This window comes from Tursiops truncatus, chromosome 3 (genome assembly GCF_011762595.2).
Source record: "Tursiops truncatus isolate mTurTru1 chromosome 3, mTurTru1.mat.Y, whole genome shotgun sequence".
NCBI lineage: Eukaryota > Metazoa > Chordata > Mammalia > Artiodactyla > Delphinidae > Tursiops > Tursiops truncatus.
Window position 1 is genome coordinate 35,747,740 of NC_047036.1, and position 21,395 is coordinate 35,769,134.

The window sequence follows — 21,395 nt, forward strand, 5'->3', positions numbered from 1 at the left end:
AAATGTTGGGATAGTGGTATGTGTCTATAAATAAAATATTTACCTCTACTCAATAGATCATACCTGAATGTAACGATCGATCAGTTGGTAGGTTAATTCATTCCTTCTTCAACAAATGCTTATCATATACAACTTCCAGGCACTGGGCTGAGCCCTGGGAGTTCGAAGAATAAGGTGCAGGTTCCTGCCCTCCAGGTGCTTATCTAGTTGGGGTTGGTAATGACAGCACCGTGGCGAGGCACTGGGAGAGAGGCAAGCCTGGAGTCCTGAGCAAGGCCCAGGAAGGACACAGAGCCAGGAGGTCCTGAAAGCTGCAGGAACACGAGGCGATCGAGCACTGCATCCTGTCGAAAGGCCTTACTCTCTTTGCGTAGGTGAAGCTAAAGTTTCTTTCAGAATTAAAATTGTTACACCACTTCTTGTCTGCGTGGTCTCTTTCTGCCAGGGATCTGAGGAGATCTTTGTAGAGCTTCGTAGTCTGAAGTACAGGGATGGGTCTCAGAGGGTTTGTGAACCCCTTAAAACTGGATGCAGATTAGGTGTGCATGCTTTTTCCTGGGGATAGGGTCAGAGGCTTCATCAGAATCTCAAAGGAGTGTGCAACTCCAGGAGGCTTAAGAACCAGTGGCTTAGATTTTCCTCAAGCGAATTCAGGCTCTTTCACCTTAAAATGTCTTTTAAAACACCATACTCAGACTCTAGCCTAGAGATGTGTGTGGTTACTAATACCTGGCCCCTTTTAAACCTCTATCCTTTATCCTTCATCCAGCTTCCCCTCCCCCATGCAGAAATAGGCACAGTGATGGGCAGCCTCCCACCACTCCTCTTTCCTGTCCTTGTTTCTCTTTATTGAGCAACCCCATACTTAAACACAATTACAGTGTAAGCAGTTCTGTACCTAACTGGAATAATGTGATATCATCAAACAGAATTGGGAATTCCCGTTTCCAAGGCAGTCTCTCATGTTTTCGCTCGGGTTTTTTGGTTTGGAATGTTCAAGTCCAAAAATCGAGTTCAGCGCACATTCAGCAAACACTTTCTTTATTTAGGACATCATGCTCCATGCTGAGGGAGAGAGGAGGAAGAGCAGGATATAGAGATGAATTAAACCTGGTTCCCACCTTCAGGGATAGGAGACCTGTCGGAAATTGTACAGAGTGCTGTGGGGATCCAGGGAGGAAGTGATTATTTCTTACTGGAGGCTGCATGGAAGAAAGTCATGAAGATATTCTAGCTGAGCAAGTATTTCTCATCACTGAGGAGGCCATAGACTTTTGCCCTCCAGTAACATTACCCTGTTTCTGAACCTTCAAAATGAGCTGCTGGGCCTGGAGGCTGACACCTGATTAGAAATACCTAGAAAATAAGCCTAGGAGAAAAATTAGCCAGTGTATGAGAACATGCAGTGTAAAGGAAATATAACACATTGTTATTCGAATCAGTGTAAGAACTTTTGAAAACTGATAGGAAACCTTTGTCATTATGATGATCGTATTATCATTTTATCTCAAAATTTGACATCGTGGTCACTTTATTTTATAAATGATGCAACCAGAAAAGCTGACAGATTTTACTAAAGACATTTCCACTGTACCTACTAATTTCTTTTTTTTTTTGGCCGTGCCACGTGGCTCGTGGGATCAAACCCTGGCCTCCGGCAGTGGAAGTGTGGAGTCCTAACCACTGGACCGCCAGGGAATTCCCTACTGTATTATTATTTTAAAAGTTCTGGCTTCAAAGCAAGCCAGAAACAGAAGCAGAAAAATTATTTTGCTAGAAATATTTACAGGCTGTGAGGGCCTTTCTGAAATGTAGATCGAGGGGTGTGTGTGCGTACATTTTCTTCTTACTAAATCATACGTGATCAAGCATTTACTACTGATATGAGTCATAACTGAAATTTGTAGAGTGCTTTTAGACTGGCGCTTACCAAGCAGCTTCACATTCATTATAAATCCCGTACTGTACATTAGCATGGGCTAATACATTTCCTTATTCTCTGTTCTTAGGATGAAGTAGCACCCACCAAGTTTTTGAGACAGCTCACGGCTTAGAGGAAGGCTCATCTAAATAAAGGCCGGCTAAAGTGGCATTGCGGGGATTTAATCCTCCTCTGGCTGCCCGTGTGACCAGAAGGCTGATTTGCAAGTTTCTTCTTTCCTGGGGTCCAGATTATCAGGTCTCCGGGGCCCTGCAACTTGACAGCAAAAGTGCAAAATGAAGAAGATCAGAGATACGCGCCAGCAGCGGGGACCTGAGGGCCTCTGCGGGGCGTTTACACACCAGAGCAAAAGGTTCCCTGGCCATCAAAGGAAATAGCAAACTGGAGCCTTTGTTTTGGGACACAGCCACCTACCACAGAGCACCAGCACGGCCAGCCAGAAAGTTCTTGGATCCTGATCAGGGAAGCGGCTCTGGTACCTGGACGTGTGCCTGATGGTCCAGTTAGAGCTGGGAAGTTCAGCGTGAAGGAAGGTCTCGAGCGAGGGCGGCTTCGGGCTTGGCTGGTAGGCGGTTCTGGCATTGGCCTCTGCCCTCCCCCGGCCGAAGGGGGGGCTTGCCCAGCTCCCAAGGACACAGGGCTCTGGCAGTCAACTCCCATCTCCCACCCGCCGGGCCCCTTCGGCCCCTCCCCAGCCTGCCCCCCCATCGGTGCCTCTGCTGAGATGGAAACGTGGGCCTGCGGAGGACGATGACTGCCTTGTATGTGAATGGAGGCTGCCTGGAGAACACCCGCTATGCCAGGTGGGACCGGCGAGAGAGCGTGGAGAGTGGCGGTCAGACGGAGTGCACCAAGGAGGACGGAGAGGGACAGCCTCGCCAGCTGACACCCTTCGAGAAGCTGACCCAGGACATGTCCCAAGACCAGAAGGTGGTGCGGGAGATCACGCTGGGGAAACGCATCGGCTTCTACCGCATCCGAGGGGAAATCGGAAGTGGGAACTTCTCCCAGGTCAAGCTCGGGATTCACTCCCTAACCAAAGGTAGGATCCAAACTCCACGGGTGATGCCCAGGGTGTTGGGACCTGGTTGGGGGTCGGGTTAAGAGTCCAGGGCCAAGGAGGCAGGTGAGGCGTCATCACTGAGCCCCTGCTAAGTGCAAGTCCTATACCGGCCGCCGTCCATTGTTGCCGCCGTTCATTTTCACAGCGATGGTGTGAGCTCAGTATTTTTATTTCACTTTATAGATAAGGAAACTAAGATCCAGAGATGTCAAATGTGGCTTTAGCAGTTTAATCTTAGAAGATTTTGACTCCAAAAACTCTCCCACTGTAGCATGCAGGTGAACTCACTAAAACATTGAGGGCAATCTGTCCTCTCCAGTTACACCTTGGAGAAGCGGAGGGGAGTGTGGCTTGATTCCAAGGCCACTCGTATTCCGGGTCCTTATTTGTAACTTCTGTTTGTGTTTGTTTGTCAATACCAGTGGCACAGGGGACCTCCCGGATGGTCGGTGGATAGCGGGGTCCAGCCTCTCCTCCTTACCAGAGGCTGCTGCTTCTGTTAGGTTTGGGGAAAAGGGACTTGACCTCAAGAACTTCTCTGCTTCAGTCTGCTCTGTACTAGTTCTCATTGTTGTCAGCTCCTTGCTTGCTACCAAGTAGCCACGCTTGCTTGGTTGCTGGTCACTCTGGATTCTAGCCCAGCAGCGCCCACCGCTCTGGCCTCAGAGAGGAGCTGTGTGGAGAGACCAGCAGCCCTTTGCTGCCCAACCCATGTGGGCATTTCTCCAAGTTACCTCTAATTTAGCTAACTAAGCCTGGAGATAGTCATAACGGAGTCACAGAACAGAGAAAGAATGCCTGCAACTCGGTATAATCTACAGACTTCCTAAAGCCCATGGGCTCTGCCCTCTCCCTGAGAGTCCCGTACTGACATTTATTCTCCTTGCACTCAGGCTGCCACCACGTCTCCAGGGCTGCGCTTTCTCGTGTCAGAGTTTTGTTTTCTTTTCTTCTCCAACCCCCAATCCCATTCCCCGCTCATCCCTGTTTGGCCCCTATGGAGAAAGTACCACAACCTCCTCTACCTACCTACACACACACACACACACACACACACACACCCCGCACGCACATGCGTGCACACACGCCCAAGTCACTGGAGCTCCAAGTCCCCTTCTATCTTGCTCTGAGCCCGAGTGTCTGGGTTCATGCCTACTCACCTTACCTACCTGGGGACATTACAGCGCTCCTCTGAGCCCTCAGGTTCCTCGCTGACAAAATGCAGCCAGTAGCATTGATTACGTTACTCATAAAAGCAGCTCTAGGGCTGCGATTCACATCTAATTGGGAAAGATGTTGCTTTTCAATAGTCTAGAGCAAGAGTGAAAGACAACATAAAACACATAAGGAGATAAGGGGCCAGAAATTGAAAGGAAGACATGAACAGGAAGTGGAGAGGAGAAGTTGCATAAAGGCAAACCAGGAGAGGAATTCAGAAAGGGGAGAGTGTCCGTTGTGGCAGAGAGGTCACAGGGGCTAAAGTCTGAGCAAAGCGTGTTGGAGCTGCTTCCCGAGTGTAGGTTCAGATATTAGATTCTAGTGGAGAGGATAGGATAGTGGAAAAAACATGTGCTTCAGAATCAGACAAATCTGTTCAAATCCTCGTTCAGTCACTTACTAGGTATCTGACTTCATGCATATTACTTAGCCTTTTTGGTCCTCAGTTGCCTCAGCTGTAAAATAGAGATAATGACTCGTATCTTAGAATTGTTGGGGAAATTAGGAATAATATATATGAAGTACATGGCACAGAGTAGCCACTCAATAAATGGTAGCTATCATTGTGCAAGTCTATTTTTTACTTAAACCTATTTCAGAAGGAAATTTGATATTAAAGTCATGAAAACCCATGAGTAGAAGGTAGTGGTAAAAATAAATACAATGCACACAAATTTCAAAGTTCTGTTTATTTATTTTTCCAGCTTTATTGAGATGTGATTGACATATAATATCGTGTAAGTTTAAGGCATACAATGTTCTGATTTTATGTATGTATATATTATGAAATGATTACCACAATAAGGTCATTTAACACACTCACCACCTCATATAGTTACAATTTCATATGTGTGTGGTGAGAACTTTTAAAATCTATTCTCTTAGCAACTTGCAAAAAATGTTAAAGGGGGACTTCCCTGGCAGTCCAGTGGTTAGGACTCCACACTTCCACGGCAGGGGACATGGGTTTGATCCCTGGTGGGGGAATTAAGATCCCGCAAGCCACACGGCATGGCCAAAAAAATAAAATAAAATTTAAAGGAAACTTACGAAGTGACTGAAAGTAATTTAAAACATGCCAAAAACCCATCTGTGAGTTTCTCTTTACCTTACTTAGGAGAGTGAAGGGAGAACCGATACAGAAATAACGTTTTTATGCTGTGTTTCGGTGCTATTTAAGGCTGTTTTCATGCACTAAAATCACTGCATGCCCCATGAGTGTTCAAGGTTCCACTTCGGGAAACACTGACCTCATCTCGCCCTCCTGAATTTTACAAATGGGGAGATGGAGGCTCAGAAGTGGCTGTCCCGAGGTCATGGCAGAGACAGGCTTAGAACCCAGCTTCCTTTTCGCTGCAAGCTACCTCGGGATTTTGGTGCAGGGTGGAGGGGGCAGCTCTTTCACATGCTGCCCTGAACAAGCCGACCAAGTGGGCTACCACTGCCTTCTTCAGCCCCAGACCCCCGCCAGACCCCACCCTGCTCACCAGCCATTCTCCTTCCTGGCGGCCGGACTGCCGAGGAGGGATCCTGCCCTCCAGTGCCTGCAGCAGGGAAGCAGGGGACAATGCGCAAGTCCTAGAGTGTATAACCAAGACTCAGAAGCAGCACCTACCTTCTGCCCGCCCTCCCCGTTCAGACAGTGTGTAAGAGAGAGCGGCACCTTGTCTTGAAGGTGGCAGAAGGTAGTGCAATATTGTGGAAAGATATCAGCTTTGGAGTCAGCCAGACCTGCGTGGAATTCCAATTCTTTTTTCCTCTAGCTGTGTGACCCCCGAACAAGTTACTTTACCATTCTGTGCCACAATTTCCTTACGTATACGTGAAGGAAATATATCAGCTGCCTAGGATTGCTAGGAGGAGCGAATTTTAAAAAGATATGATATACCGAATATTTACCATGTACCTAGACAGAGCATGTAGCAAGTATCCATTAAGTGCCAGTATTAGTCTGCTTTCAAAAAAGTCCAGGTCCTTTAGGCCTGTGTGAGTCACACGTCATTCGTTTCATGGGACAGAAGCCGACTCAGATGAGCTCACGCTGACAGGGTGACTTGTGTGCAGGGGAATCTTGTGGCCGCTCAGCAGGGAGGTAGAGCCACGTTTCAAGGATGGAGGTTACCCCCTCCATCTCCCCTTTCTCTGGGGTTGCGCGGCTTCTCATTTCTACTTCGTACTTCTTTCTGCGGAGTGGCCTTCTCTGCTTAATTACCCAAAGGCATATGGCCAAGAATGATTGTTTCCAGTCCCATATCTACATAACCTCTCAGCTTTATCCCATCTCCATCCCACTAGTTTCATTCTATTTCAGCTCAGATTTTGAAAAGAGAATATAATCGCTCACTGACCAGCCGGCGATAGGCCACCGCTGAGTCAAGGGCCTGCCTATGTCAAGTCAGCTGCAGCCTTTCGGGTCACACGACCCACTGCACTGTCAGCAGGGCCCGAGGTCCAAAGAAGCGTCTCTGAGATGGGAGAGTGGAGAACACAGTAGATTGATGGACATACCATCACCGCGACAATAACCAGCTAAGCAGGGAAACCACCGCAAGCCAGGAGCAGGAAAGCGTCTAATTCCTTGGACAGGCTGTTATGTGAGGAGGACAGAAGAAAGAGGAAGGACCACAATTGGTGTTTACATAGTGACTTTCTTCTTGAATGCCAAAGGCTTCTTGCCTGTTGGATTACAGAATTCACTTAATTCTAGTCCCTTGAGTTTCAGAGAATGCGGTGTTTTCCTGCTGTGTGGATGGGGGCCTCAGTGGCCTCACTATCATGCTCTCCTCACTCCTAAACCACCACAGAGTAGCCCTATTGTCAAAGGCTCAATGTCAGCCTCTGCTTATGGGATGAGATGGGTGCACAAAAGGAGAGGAAGGCCAAAAGCACAGGCAGAGGAAAAATCAGTTCAACAGGCACATTTAAACAAGCCAGAAAATGTTAACAGCAGGTCATTGTGTACATTGTACTGATGCAACAGGAAAATGAATCCCAGATTTCACCTCCCAACTTGCAGACTCATCCCGGGATGGCCTCGTCCTGGTACCGTGCTCATCTCTCTTCTGGGTTCTATCAGAAGTGAGCCCAGGAAAGAGTAGGAAGGTGAGGACAAAAGGAACTGAGAGTGTGAAGGAGGGGAGACCCAGATGTGAATCGATGTGGGGATGAAGAAAGAGATGGGCGGTGTAGGTACTAGGAAGTGAGAACTCTGGGAGGATGACAGAGGCAAGACTGGAAGATTGTGACTTATGAAAAGAGGGAGGACGTTAGGCTACCAGGAGCAGACTGGGTTGGAAAGACAGGGGGACATTCCTCTAAAATCTTTACCTCTACAATGGAAGGAGATTTATCAGGGAGTGGTTTAGCTTTGCTGGGAATTACAAATACCCTGTCCCATTACCAGGCCATGTCAGAAGACTTAGTCTGAAGAGCGATTTGTATAAATACGGTTCCCATGCAAAGCCAGCTTGCCAAGAATTGTCATTAGGTTTTCTAGGAAATATGGACAACCTGGATAAGATAAAGGAGGAGGTTCCCAGGGAAGCGGAGGGTTTCTGTGCCAGGGGCAGCTCCCAAGACAGTAGTTTAAAAAAAGACACCAGCTGCTCTGGCTCCCTAAAGAGAAGGCTCCAGTATAGGCCCCTGCTGGCTGGAGTTTATTTTTATAGCTAATGGCTCAGATTCTCCTGGGCCTTGCAAGCTGATCGGGCAGGCTGAAGCCATCATGAGTCCCCTTTTAGGCTGATTAGAAATTTCTCAAAAGAAATGACGCACTGGGCTTCTGAATATTTTATGTCCCATCTGTTGCCTCAAACAAAAGTAAAAGAGGCCATGGGTGCCCGTCCCTTTCTCTGTTGCTGTCCTTTCTGACCCCTTCATCCCTGGTCTTCTTCTCTGTTACTCTAGTCTCATGTTTCTAGAAGCCTTTCTTCTTCTCTCTCAATTTATTTATGCATCGGTTCATTCCTTCTTTTTTAAAAAATATAATAAACTCTCTTGTGCCTTACAGAGATGAATGAGATACAGCTCTTGCCTGATAGGAACTCGCAGTAGGTAATGGAGACAGACAGGAAACAACTGATACGTGCTGTCACAGGGTGAGGTTACAAAGGGTGTGCTCGACTGTGGCTGAAATCAGGAAAAGGTCAATCGATCAGGAAAGGCTTGCATTAGGTCTTGAGGTTTTCGGAGAAATAATGCAGGACACAGAGGAAAGGAAATTCCAGTCAGAGCGAGAGGATGTAAAGTGACTGGAGGTGTGAGCCAGGGTGCGGAGTGTTTGGAGATTTAAGAGTAATTCAATGAGGCTAGTGCATGGGATGCACCCACAGAGCAGTGGGAGATATGGTGGGTGATGGAGGCAGGGACTAGATCATGGAGAATCTTCTTGCATATTTGGATTTTGTCATTTATGTATCAGGAAGCCATTGAAGAGCTTGAAGCAAGCAATTAATAAAATGATTAACTATTAATTATTTCAGTGAGGAAAGGGAATTGAAGTTGGGACATGACAAGAGTCAGGCATGTCAGAATAAAATATTAGTCTAATGATCCAGATGAATGATGATGTCCACCTCAACTAAGGAAGTGACAGTGAGCATGGAGAGAAGGGGATGCATTTGAAAACTATTTTAGAGTATTGGGAAACCTGTGGTCAACTGCATGGGGGAAAGCAGGAGAGGACAGGGAGGGGAAGAAGGAAAGATGACTCCCAGGTTTCCAGCCTTAATGACTTAGCAGTGAATAGTGAATACAGGAGAAGAAGTGGATTTGAGAGTGCAGATCTGGAAGCAGTGACTTGGAGGTACATGGAGGTCAAGTAAAGGAGCCCAATGACCATCTTGGAACCCAAGAGACAGTATGCATGAGAAATAAAGGTTTGGGGCCTAACAAATCTGGGGTACAGTGAAAGTCTTGTATGTCCTGGTCGTAGGCTCCTTGGTGTCAGACGTTGTATCATATTGATCCTCAGACTTTCCCCACATTCATTATAACTAATAAATATTCAACAGATACTTGGTGAATTAAGTTAGTATAATAACTTCCCCGGAAAATCCAGTAGTGGTGGGAAGAGATATGGGAGGGAGCAATGCATGGCAGTACTCTCTGGTGGGTCCTTCATGCTCTAATCTCCTAGAAGGACAGGGCTGGGGGACTCACACAGGCTCCAGTAAAGCTTGACCGAGAAGGCCCAGTGGTTTTGAAAAAGGGGTCCCTCCTCTTGAGTACATTCATTAAAACAGCAGTTTAAAATTATGTTTTCTGGATGCAACTAGAGATTATCATACTAAGTGAAGTAAGGCAGAAGAAGAAAGACAAATACCATATGATATCACTTAGATGTGGAATCTAAAATATGCCACAAATGAACATATCTATGAAATAGAAACAGACTCACAGATGTAGAGAACAGACTTGCAGTTGCCAAGGGGGAGGGGGTATGGGGGAGGAATGGACTGGGAGTTTGGTGTTAGTAAATGCAAACTATTATGTATAGAATGGATAAACAAGGTCCTACTGTATAGCACAGGAGACTATATTCAATATCCTGGGATAAACCCTAACGGAAAAGAATATAAAAAAGACTTTGCTATACAGCAGAAATTAATGCAATATTATAAATCGACTATACTTCAATAAAAAAGTAAATTGAAAATAAATAAAATTATGTTTTCTTACTTTAAGAATGGTTAGTTATTGGCTTTGGTGAATCCATCCTAAAAATAAATTCAGTATTACTATAACAAAAAGAAGTTCCCTATTTATAATGCAAAGGACTCAAAATAATTTATATGCTCCAATGATGCAGGAAAGCTCAAGGATATTAAAGCATATGCACTTGGATGGAAGTCACACAGCCATTAAAAATCACAATTGTGGAGAGTCTGTGGTAACATGGAGGATGCGTGGGACACGATAATAAATGAAAATGCAAGGCGCAAACTTGAGTTACACTGCAGTGGGGATGCTTATCCTGGGCTCTTGTGAGTGTTAAGTGAGATCATTTATTCAACAAATATTTGTTGATCACCTCCCGTGTAACAGGCACTGTTCTAGGGACTGGAGATACAGAATTGAACGAAATAGACAACAATCTGTCCTGTGGAGCTTATGTTCTAGCAGGGAGAGACAGACAAAAGTAAGCCAGTAAAATATTCATTATGCTACGTAGTGATAAGGGACAGGAAGGAAGATAGAGCAGAGGGGAGGGGAGGGAGCACTGGGGGCTGCAGTTTTAGACAAAATGGCCAGGGACAGCCTCCCTGAGGAGGTGATCATTGAACTGAAGGGAATAAGGAAACTGGCCTTGGAGTCCATGGGGGAACGTGGTCAGGCAGAGGGGACAGCAAGCAGAAGAGCGCCAAGGTGGGAGAGTGCCTGTAAAACTCTAGGAACGGCTGAGGCGTGTGACAGCAGAGGGTGGCAGGGACCAGACCGCATAGGGTTAATACGCAGTATGGCAAAGTCAGGACTTCGGCTTTTCCTATGAGGGAAACCCGAGCCCTTTGAGGCAGCAGAGAAGTGACAGCGCGACCTGGCTTAACGCTTAATAGGATCACCTTGGCTGCTCTGTTGAAAATAGGCTGCAAGGGGTCAAAGGCAGAAAAGGAGAGATCAGCTAGGAGCCTATCGGAATAATCCAGGCGAGAGAGATTCCCCAGGAAGGGAGCAGTGAAAGGCTGAGAAGTGGCTGGATTCTGGCTGTATTTAGAAGTAGAGATAACAGGATTTGCTGACAGATTGAAAGTGGAGTGTAAAAGAGAAGAGTCAAATACTCAAGGTTTTTGTCCTGGATGACTGCAAGAATAGAGTTTCCAGTTACTGAAACCGGGAAGACTGTAGAAGGAACAGGTTTGGGGCGGGGGAGATCAGTATTGGACGTGTTATGCTGGGCGTACCTGTTACACATGCACAGCGGAGGCTGTTGGTGCCTCACCCGTGTCTCCTTGGGCCTTACCATTTCGGTGCATGCAGGCCAGACCTTCAAATGCCAGTCTCTCCATCTCTTTGCCTCTGGGCTTCCTCTAGCTGCTGGAGCTGCTGTTCCTGCATGCGTGGGAAATAGAGGGCAATTAATGTCTGCCAGGAACAGCCAACGACTAGTTACTGGCGGTAGTTGATATACAAATACCCCAGCTCTCTCACTCTTCTCATGATAAAACTCAAACGATAACTGGCAGCAGGATCGTTGGAAGACGGAGGGAACCAAAGATGCCCATCGAGCTGAGAAGTCATCTTGAGACTGAAATGAGGCAGCCCCATATACTCAATGGATCAGTTTATTGTAGGGTACCTTACAAGGTGGGTTCAGGATCGGCCCGACAAAGATCTGGAAGCACTCGCAGCTATCCTCTGCACCGCCCGAAGGGCCACTGGGGCAATTTTATAGCTAACCTAGGGTATGGGAGTACCCTTGAAAACAGGAAGTACCTTCCTAAGTCAAGATGATTGATTGGGTAACTAGTCTCGTGGGTACCAGGAAAATGTCAGGGAAGGTCTTCATCATTATTTGGGAACTAACAGAGCATAGAGGCCACCTGGACCTACCGATCATTAAACAATATCTGTTAACTACAAAGCCCTTGACAGAGAAGTGATTTGCCGCATCGTGCAGTCCTGGGTAGGGTCAGTGGAAGGACAGGAAGAATTGTTTGAGCCCGAGATGATGTCAGTTATGCTAACAGCCATGCAGGATTAACTGGTAACTCGCTTAGTAACACATCCTTAATTGGCTGCCTTTCCTCATTCTTCTACCAGTGTTTCCTGGGTACCACCTCCTTCATCGACTGCTTGCACCTGAATCACTGCCTCATGATCTGCTTCTGTAAGAAGCCAAACTGAGACAACCAAGTGGAGGGGTCTTGTAGGCAGGAGTATTTATGCATCTGGAATTGTTGAGGAAATTGTAGGGATGTCCAAGGACTAAGCCTTCAGGCGTTGAACATTTAGAGGCTGGGCAGATGAAAAGAACACAGCAAAGGAGCCTTAGAAGAAGTGGCAAGAGGTAGGAGAAAAACCAGGAGCGTGTGTTTTCCTAGAAACCAAGTGACAAAGGTGTTTCTAGGAGGAAGGATGAAATCTGGAAACTGGCCATTGGTTTTAGCAACTTGGAGGTCATCGGTGACCCTGAGAGGAGCTTTTCTGGTAGCAATATCTCTTAGGTTCAAGACATAATGAGGGGAGGGCTGGAGACAGTGACGTAGAACCAGCTCTTTAAGAGAGTTTTGCTACAAAAGAATGAGAAGAAGAGCCTGATGCTAGAGGGGGAAGTGGGGTCGAGAGAGATTTTTTTGTGGTTTCTCAAAAACTTTTTTTAATGTTTAACATACATAAATACAAAAAGAAGTATGAAAATCACAAATATGCAGTTAAATGAATTTTCCAAACTAAAAAGACCCATATAACCACTGCCAAGTTCAAAAAAGAGAACGTTCCCAGTACTTTAGAGGCTCCCCTATTCCCCCCTTCTGTTTACTACATCCCCAAGTATAACCACTACCCTGACTTCTAACACCACAGATTGTGTTTACCTGTACAATTTATATAAATGGCATCATACAGTATGTCTTCTTTTGTCTTATTTCATTTGTTCAATATTAAACTTGTGAAAGCTGGGGACTTCCCTGGTGGTCCAGTGGTTAGGACTTAGCTCTCTCACTGCTGGAGCCCCGAGTTCGATCCCTCATGCAAGCCGCAAAGCACAGCCAAAAAAAAAAGTGGGAAAACCATCCGTATTATTTTATGTAGTTTAGATGCTTCATTCTTATTGCTACATAGCAGCCCATTGTACAAATATACTACAGTTTATTTATCCATTCTACTGTTGATGAACGTGAGGATAGTTTCCAATTTGGGGCTACTATGAATGACGTTACTATGAACATTCTAGTACAAGTCTTTTGGTAACATGTATGCATTTTTGTGGGGAAGACTTTTTTTTTTAGATGGGTAAATAGCATGAATGTATGCAGATGGAAAAGATTCAGTAGAAAGGTTAAAACTTATGACGCAGGAGAGAAGGAAGAAATCTTGGATGCCTGTTCTTGAGTAGAGGAGAGTAGATGGAATCTATTCAACATGTAGAGGGGTCTTCGCTAGGCCTTAGATAGGAGCAGGGACCATTTACCCAGAGAAACAGGAAGACAGAGTTTATGGGCACAGATTCAGGTAGGCTGGAAGAAGTGGCAGAAGGAACTTGAAATTCTCTTCTATGGCTTTCTTTACTCGATAAAATAGAAATCTAAGTCATCAGCTATGAGTGAGGAGAGAGAGAAGGTATTAGAGATTTGATGGGAGAAGAGAAGGCATGAAAGCGTCATCTAAAAGTGTAGGGGCACTATTGGACCAGGGAAATATAGTGTGTCTGCCAGGAGCAATAAAGACACACCTGAGGTTATAGATCATGAATTCGAATTGAGACAAGCCGTCATGGTCACTGCATGGGTGTAGGCAGAGAGTAGGTGGGAGGTTGGATTTAACCAGGGTGTGGTTCAGCTGAGAAAACACGATGAGAGAGACCAGAGATGTTGAGGGAGTACACAGAGCCATGACAACAACAATAAAGATGCTCCTCCAGGACTTCCCTGGTGGTGCAGTGGTTAAGAATCCGCCTGCCAATGCAGGGGACACGGGTTCGAGCCCTGGTCCTGGAAGATCCCACATGCCATGGAGCAACTAAACCCGTGAGCCACAACTACTGAGCCTGCACTCTAGAGCCCACGAGCCACAACTGTTGAGCCTGTGTGCCACAACTACTGAAGCCCTCACACCTAGAGCCCATGCTCTGCAACAAGAGAAGCCACCACAGTGAGAAGCCCACACACTGCAACGAAGAGTAGCCCCCTGCTCGCCGCAACTAGAGAAAGCCCGTGCACAACAATGAAGACCAAACACAACCAAAAATAAATAAATAAATAAATTTTAAAGAAAAAGAAAAAAGGTGCCCCTCCAGCGCACACCACCAATCCTCCCCATTCCTCAACCCAGAAACCTTTACCTCTTCTTCAACCCTAACCCTTGGCTGAACCCCAAGTGCTATTGATGCTCCCTTCTAAGTATCTCACCCTTTCCTAGTTGGATTAAATTGCTGTAATCTGTCTCCCTCATCCATATTTATGTCATCCTCTGCACTGCAGCCAGAAGCGGTCTTTTAGAAAATGCAAGGCTGGTCATATAGCTCGCTCTCTGCTTGAAACTTTCTAGTGGTTTCTCTTGGTTACCAGAGGGGAAGGGTGCAGGCAAGGGATAGTTAGCGAGTTTGGGATTGATATATACACACTGCTATATTCAAAATGGATAAGCAACAAGGACCTACTGTATAGCACAGGGAACTCCACTCAATATTATGTAACAACCTAAATGGGAAAAGAATTTGAAAAAGAATGGATACATGTATATGTATAACTGAATCACTTTGCTGTCCACCTGAAACTAACACAACATTGTTAATCAACTATACCCCAATATAAAAGAAAAGAAAAGAAAAGAAAAGAAACTCTCCAGTGGTTTCTCAATGCCCTTAATCTGAGGTCCAGAATATGACTCACAGACTTTGGCCCTGGCTGACTCTCCAGCCTCGTCTTGGCCTATCTTTTCCTTCATTTGTGCCAGCTCCACTCTCTTCTTTCAATTCCTCAAAGGCAGTGGTCTCCAAAGTAGGGTGCACATACCCATGGGGGTGCCTACTGGGATGAGGGAAGAAAATATTAGAACTTCTTTTCTATATTTATTTGTTATTACATGTTTTTAATTTCCATGATTACATACATTTAAAATGTGTATATTAGTAGTGCATGCATATAATTTATAAATAAATATACATAGAGAGCAATGCTCAAAAATGTTTATTAGTAAAGGAAGCTAATCAAAAAAGTGTATAGACCATTACCCTAAGGTATTAGGGTCTTTCCTGCCTCAAGATCTTCTCTCCTATACAACCTTACTATTAGAATCTCCCCTTATTGCTTCTCCCCTACTTTCCTCTAGTTAACATTTAGAGTCCAGGGAAAGTGTTAAAAATCTTCCCTGACCCTCTGACTCGGGGTACATCCCCTTGTTTTTGCTCCACTGCATCCCCCTCTCTTACCCTCCTAGCCCACTGTGCTGGACATCTTCCACCTGCTTCCCCAGATCCATTTTCCACCCTTCATTTTGCTCTCTGCCCCAGACTTCATCACGTCTCTTTAGTCCTGTGGGTTCCAGTTGGCTTTAGCTTGTAGGGAGCCCTTGAACTGGATCAAAGGAAGGAGAGGGAGAGCCTGAGATCTGTTCCCCCAGCCTGACTGTGAGGTTGATTCAGGCCAGCTGTACTTCTGGAAGGACGTCTCAGCTCCCCTCAAGGTAGCTTTCTCTACACAACCCTCTCTAGGTTCTAATATCTGCTCCCTCCCCCTGTCCCTTTGGTCCCAAAGACAGATTTTGCTTGGTCCACTCTAGGTTTGAAAGTTTGAATTCGTTGCTGACACTTAATGATTAGAATGACTGCATTACAATTCAGATATCTCTTGAAAAAAGTTAGATTTGATAACACTGAGTCTACATCCCAAACAGTAACAATTGTCTGGAGTTGAGTAGCAGCTGCCCCTTTGCTCTGGGCCATGTACTTCTCAGGACTCCACAGTCCCCACTACTCCCTGTTGCCTTACAATAAGCTTTCCACCCTGTTTCCACCCTGGCCTCTAGAGACATTTGAGTTTGCAAGTCCTGGTTTAAGGAAATGTGTCAGTCTCTTCAACAAATTTGGAGAAAGGGGAGGTTTACCTCTCGAATTTCTCTACTTCTCTCTCTCTCCTCTCCGTCACTACCGAGAGAGTCGAGTCCTCTCCCTGCGGTTGCTATCATCACCTCCAAAACCACCACCCTGCCCTCAGGTGTGCTCTGCTCCTATCCCTTTCCCACACTGCAGCCAGAGTACCCATTCTAAAGTGGATATCTGGTTATGACAATCCCTTAAAACCTTGTAGTGTCTTCCTACTGCCCTAAAAATATAGGCTACTTAAAAAAAAAATTGAAGTATGATTAACTTACAATACTACATTACTTTCAGGTGTACAACATAGTGATCCAATCTTCTTATACATTACAAAATGATCGCCATGGTAAGCCATCTGTCACCATACAGAGTTATTACAATATTACTGACTATATTCCCTGAACTATACATTACATCCCTGTGACTTATTTTATAAGTGGAAGTTTGTACCTCAATCTCCATCACCATGTCAACTGAAAAAAAAATGCACAACCTAAAAGTTGAGAATTATGTTTTATTCAGCAGACAAAACTGAGGACTTAAGCTGGGGACACAGTCTCTCAGATGGCTCTGAAGAGGTGAGGGGGGAGCCAGGGTATATAGAAGCTTTTGCAACAAAGACCAGGTAGTCAGAACTTCAAAAGATTACTGTTAATTAAAGAAAACCGGATATTGCAAGTTAAGGAATTCAGCAGTTTTCTGGGTATGGGAAGATGCAAAAGTCGGGACTCATTGAAATCATTCCTTTGATGTGCACCTCAGCTATCTGGGGCCAGTATCCTGCGCTTTCTCATTCTGAGTCTCCTCAGGGTGCAGGGGGGGTCGGGTGGCAGCAGGGCTGATTGCTCGATGGCTGGCATCCCATTTCTATCCTGAGTTCCCTCAGGCCTCACCTTCAGCGGCTGTAACGTGAAGGCTTAATGGCTGCAACATCCTTTGTTTACTGATATGTCCGGCAAAGTTTTTTTTCCTCTGAGAGTGTATTTCTTCGTCTTCCCACCGCCAAGACTACATTTCTTGAAATAATTTCCAGGTCTTTGGGTAATGTGACGCCTGCCTACGCTGCAGGCTGGTTTGGGACCCCTTCCCCCCAGCCTGCCAATTCTCCATGCCCAGCGGAGTGGGCTCCTCTTAGATCCTGAAACACAAACGTGACATCTCGCCCAGACCTGGCACACTGTCCCCTTCCCATGGCCAAGTATTGGGCCTCCCTCCTCACCTCCTGTTCACAAGGCAAGTGTCATTTCTCAAGGGATCTCTCTGTTCTCCTATGTGCGCCCCTTCCTAACACGTGCCACGCTTGTAATGAGGGTTTTTTCAAAGTCTCGCTGGACTGTAGGAACATGTCTGTCTTTTTCACAGTCTGGTGCAGAGTAGGTACTGCCTGAACATTTGTTGAAAGGGTGGACTTAGAGACCCAGTTCTTCCCGAGCCGGCAATTTCTACCACTTAGTGACAATTCAGAACACCAGGGCTTTTTCAGATGTTTCAGATGATTATACATGTACGTTATGCGGCATGACTATAATCTGATTTAACACAAAGCGGAGGAAACAGGCTGGGACTAGAGTGAGCCATCGGACGCCTGAGGGTGTAGAATTTCAGAACGCATTTCCTCTCGCCAACATTCTCCTGCCTCACTCTGGTCCCGGCCGTGGGAGGGCAGCCTTTCCTAAGAACCGCTCAAATATAAAACTGAAAATCTAAAACTAGGATTGTCCTAAAGGGAGGTTTGAGACAGCGGCCTGGACGCACACCCCAACCGGATTCTTGGGCGGTCGCAGGGTGAGCAGCGCGCGTGCAGCTGCGGCGGCCGAGGGGGCGGCAGAGAGGGACCCGCACCTAAGCAGAAGCCTGGCCTGCGCTGGGGAGGACCCTGCCTCCGCAGGCAGGCTGCCAGGCTGAAGGACGGAATTCATTATTCTAGCCCTTGGGATAACAGCTCGCCTACCAGGCTACACAAAACCAGAGTTTCTGTTTCAGGTAAAGAGCGGCGGGGAATCTTAATCCTAAAGCCTCAACAGCAGAAAGGACGCGAGCAGCGGGGCGAGAACGCCCCGGGGACCGGCCGTGGCGGTCCATCCGTCTGCCGGGAGGATTGCCTGCGGAGGTCGCGGGAGCCCTGAGGGTCCTGCTCCGTGTAGCTTCCCTCCTCCTTCCCCACCCGAGCAAGCGCGGCCACCTCAGGCACCAGCGAGCCCTGCCTCTTCGTCTTCCAGGAGTCCTAATGGACCTACTTTTAACAAACCGATAACACTCCTATTTTAAACTAGCAGCTTCTATTTTCATGCCCATAACCACTGTGCCAAAAGTTCCTCAAACCAGTTGTTTTGCAAGTAGGTCAAACAGGCGCCCTGCCATCCCGTTCTCCCTGTTTATTTGCCTGCAAAATTCTTTCTCATCTAATAGAAAGTCTGGTCCAGTTTGAACCAAAAAATGAATGAAGTGTTACTTCGGAGTAGCGATTCATTCATTTTCAAACATTAACCATTTTTATTACACAATCTATGTTAATTGTATAATTAATTGTAGGAAAATTAGAAAACACAGAGAAGTAAAAAAAAAAAAAAATTAAAGGAAAACCATCCATTAGCGGGGGATAAACTGGGAGATTGGGACTGACATATATACGTGACTATAAAATAGATTAATAATAACCTGCTGTATAGCACAGGGAACTCTACTCAATACTCTGTAATGGTCTACATGGGAAAAGAATCTTAAAAAGAAAAAGAGTGGATATATATACGTATCACTGATTCACTTTGCCGTATACCTGAAACTAACACAACATTGTAGATCAACTATACTACTCCAATAAAAGTTTTAAAAAAAGAAAACCATCCATGATCCCCCCCCCATTAATAAAATAACTATTCTAAACATTTTGGTGTATATCTTGCCAGATTTTTTCCCATGCGAATGCACATTTGTGTTTTTCCTCACTTGTTCTATACTGAACAACTTTCCATGTTCATAAATCAAGATCAACGTGATTGTTTTGATAGCTGCATGTTGTACCATTAGAGAGAGAGATGAACCACGCTTTAACCATCTTTCTTGCTGGACACTTAGGCTGTTCCCAGTGTTAGAGAAGTCTTCTTACACAAGCAATCTTGTACACGTGTCCGATTATTTCTTTAAGATTAATTGCCAAAAGTAAAAAGGGTGGGTCAAAGGGTGTGACCATTTTAAAGACTCTTAAGACGTAATACCAAACTACAGTCCAGAACCATCTTACCAACTAGTCCTCCCACCAGCAGCACCTTGCAGTGCCCGACTCTTCATGGCTTTCCAACAATCCAGACACACCGAGCACTGGTGTTTCCTGTACTGGTACATGGTGTGCCAGGCACTGACAAAGTCAAATCAGATCAAACAGCCCACGCAAGGAAGGGGGTAGGAGGAAGAAACAGATGAGGAGGCAATATTTATAGTTAGATGTGCTGAGATTATAGTACAGAGAATACACAGAAACTGGATGTCATCATCTTCCTGGGACAGGTGTCATAGAAGGCTTCCTGGAAGAGGTTGGTTCTGAGGCTGGCCTTGAAGACTCATCCGGCATTAACTGAGTAAAGAACAGGAAGGAGTGATGAGCCAGAGAGAGGAAATAATCCAGCTAGATCCAGGAAGAGGAAAGATCCCAGGCATGAATGTCCTGTACCTTTTCAGTTAACAGCAAAACGTTCTGTAACGTTAGACTACAGGGTGCATGGGGAGGTGGTTAGGAGCGGTGGGCCATGGGGCTGAAGAGGTAGCTTGGGCCTGATCAAGAGGGGCTCTGTCGGCTAAATAAAGGTGCTTTAACTTTATCCAGAAAACTGGATAAAGCTCACCAAACTGAAACCTCCTTGGGAGGCAGGAGTTGGCATTAAAACCTGTACGTGGTAGAGTCACACTGATCTAAGGGACCAGCATGGATGTTGAACTCAAAAATTGCTGTTTGTCATTACTGCTGAGGAGCTTTCTGAGCTGGAAATAGCCACTTAACCTCTGTGTCTAGTGAAACAGAGGGACTAGGTTCCTTCCAGTTCTAAATAGCTATGAACTCAGGCACATCCTTTGACTTTTTTTTTTTTTTTCTTCCAGAAAAGGTGGCCATTAAGATCCTGGACAAGACCAAGTTGGACCAGAAAACCCAAAGGCTCCTATCCCGCGAGATCTCCAGCATGGAAAAACTGCACCATCCCAACATCATCCGCCTTTATGAAGTCGTGGAGACTCTATCCAAGCTCCACTTGGTGATGGAGTATGCAGGGGGTGGGGAGCTCTTTGGGAAAATCAGCACTGAAGGGAAGTTCTCAGAACCAGAGAGCAAGCTCATCTTCTCCCAGATTGTGTCTGCCGTGAAGCACATGGTGAGCAGGGCGAGGAGGGAGAGTCCTGCTCCCATTCTACCCACAGTGGGAGCATGGGGCTTTAGTTTACCATCATCTAAGCATCCCCGAAGACTTTAGTCCTACAAGGGCAGACAGCAGTCCCTTCTGCGAGAGTCAGATGTCTGGCTGGGATTGTGCTCCCTGCCTCCGAAGCAATGCCCAGGGATCTCCAGTTCCACGGCAGCCTCCTGGCCTTTGTGGAAGTTGGCAGGACTCACTCTGAGCAGCCGGATGACCATCACCCCTTCCTTGGCCACATGCATTCCTCCAGCCCTGTCTTCCGCTACTTGGAGAGCTGGCTTCTCACTGCTTCTTGGCCTTGCCTCCCTAATTCTGTGTCTAGGATGCCCTCTCCCCTCTTTTCACATCTCACATCCTCAATCCCATCCACACTTCGTGACCCAGCTCAGTTCTGTCTCTCTCTGAAACTTTCTTCAATCTTGGGTCAGCCCGCGCTGATCTTCATGCCTTTGGTGAACCCCACTAGCTCTTTTGTTTGTTTGTTTGTTTGTTTGCGGTACGCGGGCCTCTCACTGTTGTGGCCTCTCCCGTTGCGGAGCACAGGCTCCGGACGCACAGGCTCAGCGGCCATGGCTCACGGGCCCAGCCGCTCCACGGCATGTGGGATCTTCCCGGACTGGGGCACGAACCCGTATCCCCTGCATCGGCAGGCGGACTCTCAACCACTGCGCCACCAGGGAAGCCCCCCACTAGCTCTTGCTGCCTCTGTGCTCAACACATTAACACTTGCTTGTGTCATTCTTATTTTAGTTCTCTGATTATGTCTTTAGATAAACCTGGACTCCATAAGCATACTCCCCAGTTCCTCCATGAACTGGTTCTCCTGTGCCCTCCCTATTGTTGGTTGTCCTGCTGGGCACACAGGAGGAATCTGACTTGCAGACCTGATGACCGCTTGTACCACTCTGTTAGTGCAAAGGTTTTCTGCCCTCTTTGCCAAGCTCTCAGTCCAATTGGCAGGAAGAGACACTTGTCTGGTGTCTATATTAGTTGAGAGGCTGTTTCTAGTTTGCTCCT

At 46.3% G+C, this 21,395-nt stretch overlaps 1 protein-coding gene across 1 annotated transcript in view; it reads left to right on the forward strand.

The window, feature by feature from the left end:
- NIM1K (NIM1 serine/threonine protein kinase) overlaps nt 1-21,395 on the forward strand; it is a 72,926-nt gene that overhangs the window by 46,320 nt on the left and 5,211 nt on the right. Inside the window, exons 3-4 of the mRNA XM_019930079.3 lie at nt 2,010-2,984; nt 20,068-20,336. Coding sequence (XP_019785638.2) covers nt 2,693-2,984; nt 20,068-20,336 — 561 coding nt within the window. The 5' untranslated portion in view covers nt 2,010-2,692. The remainder of the gene's footprint in view (nt 1-2,009; nt 2,985-20,067; nt 20,337-21,395) is intronic.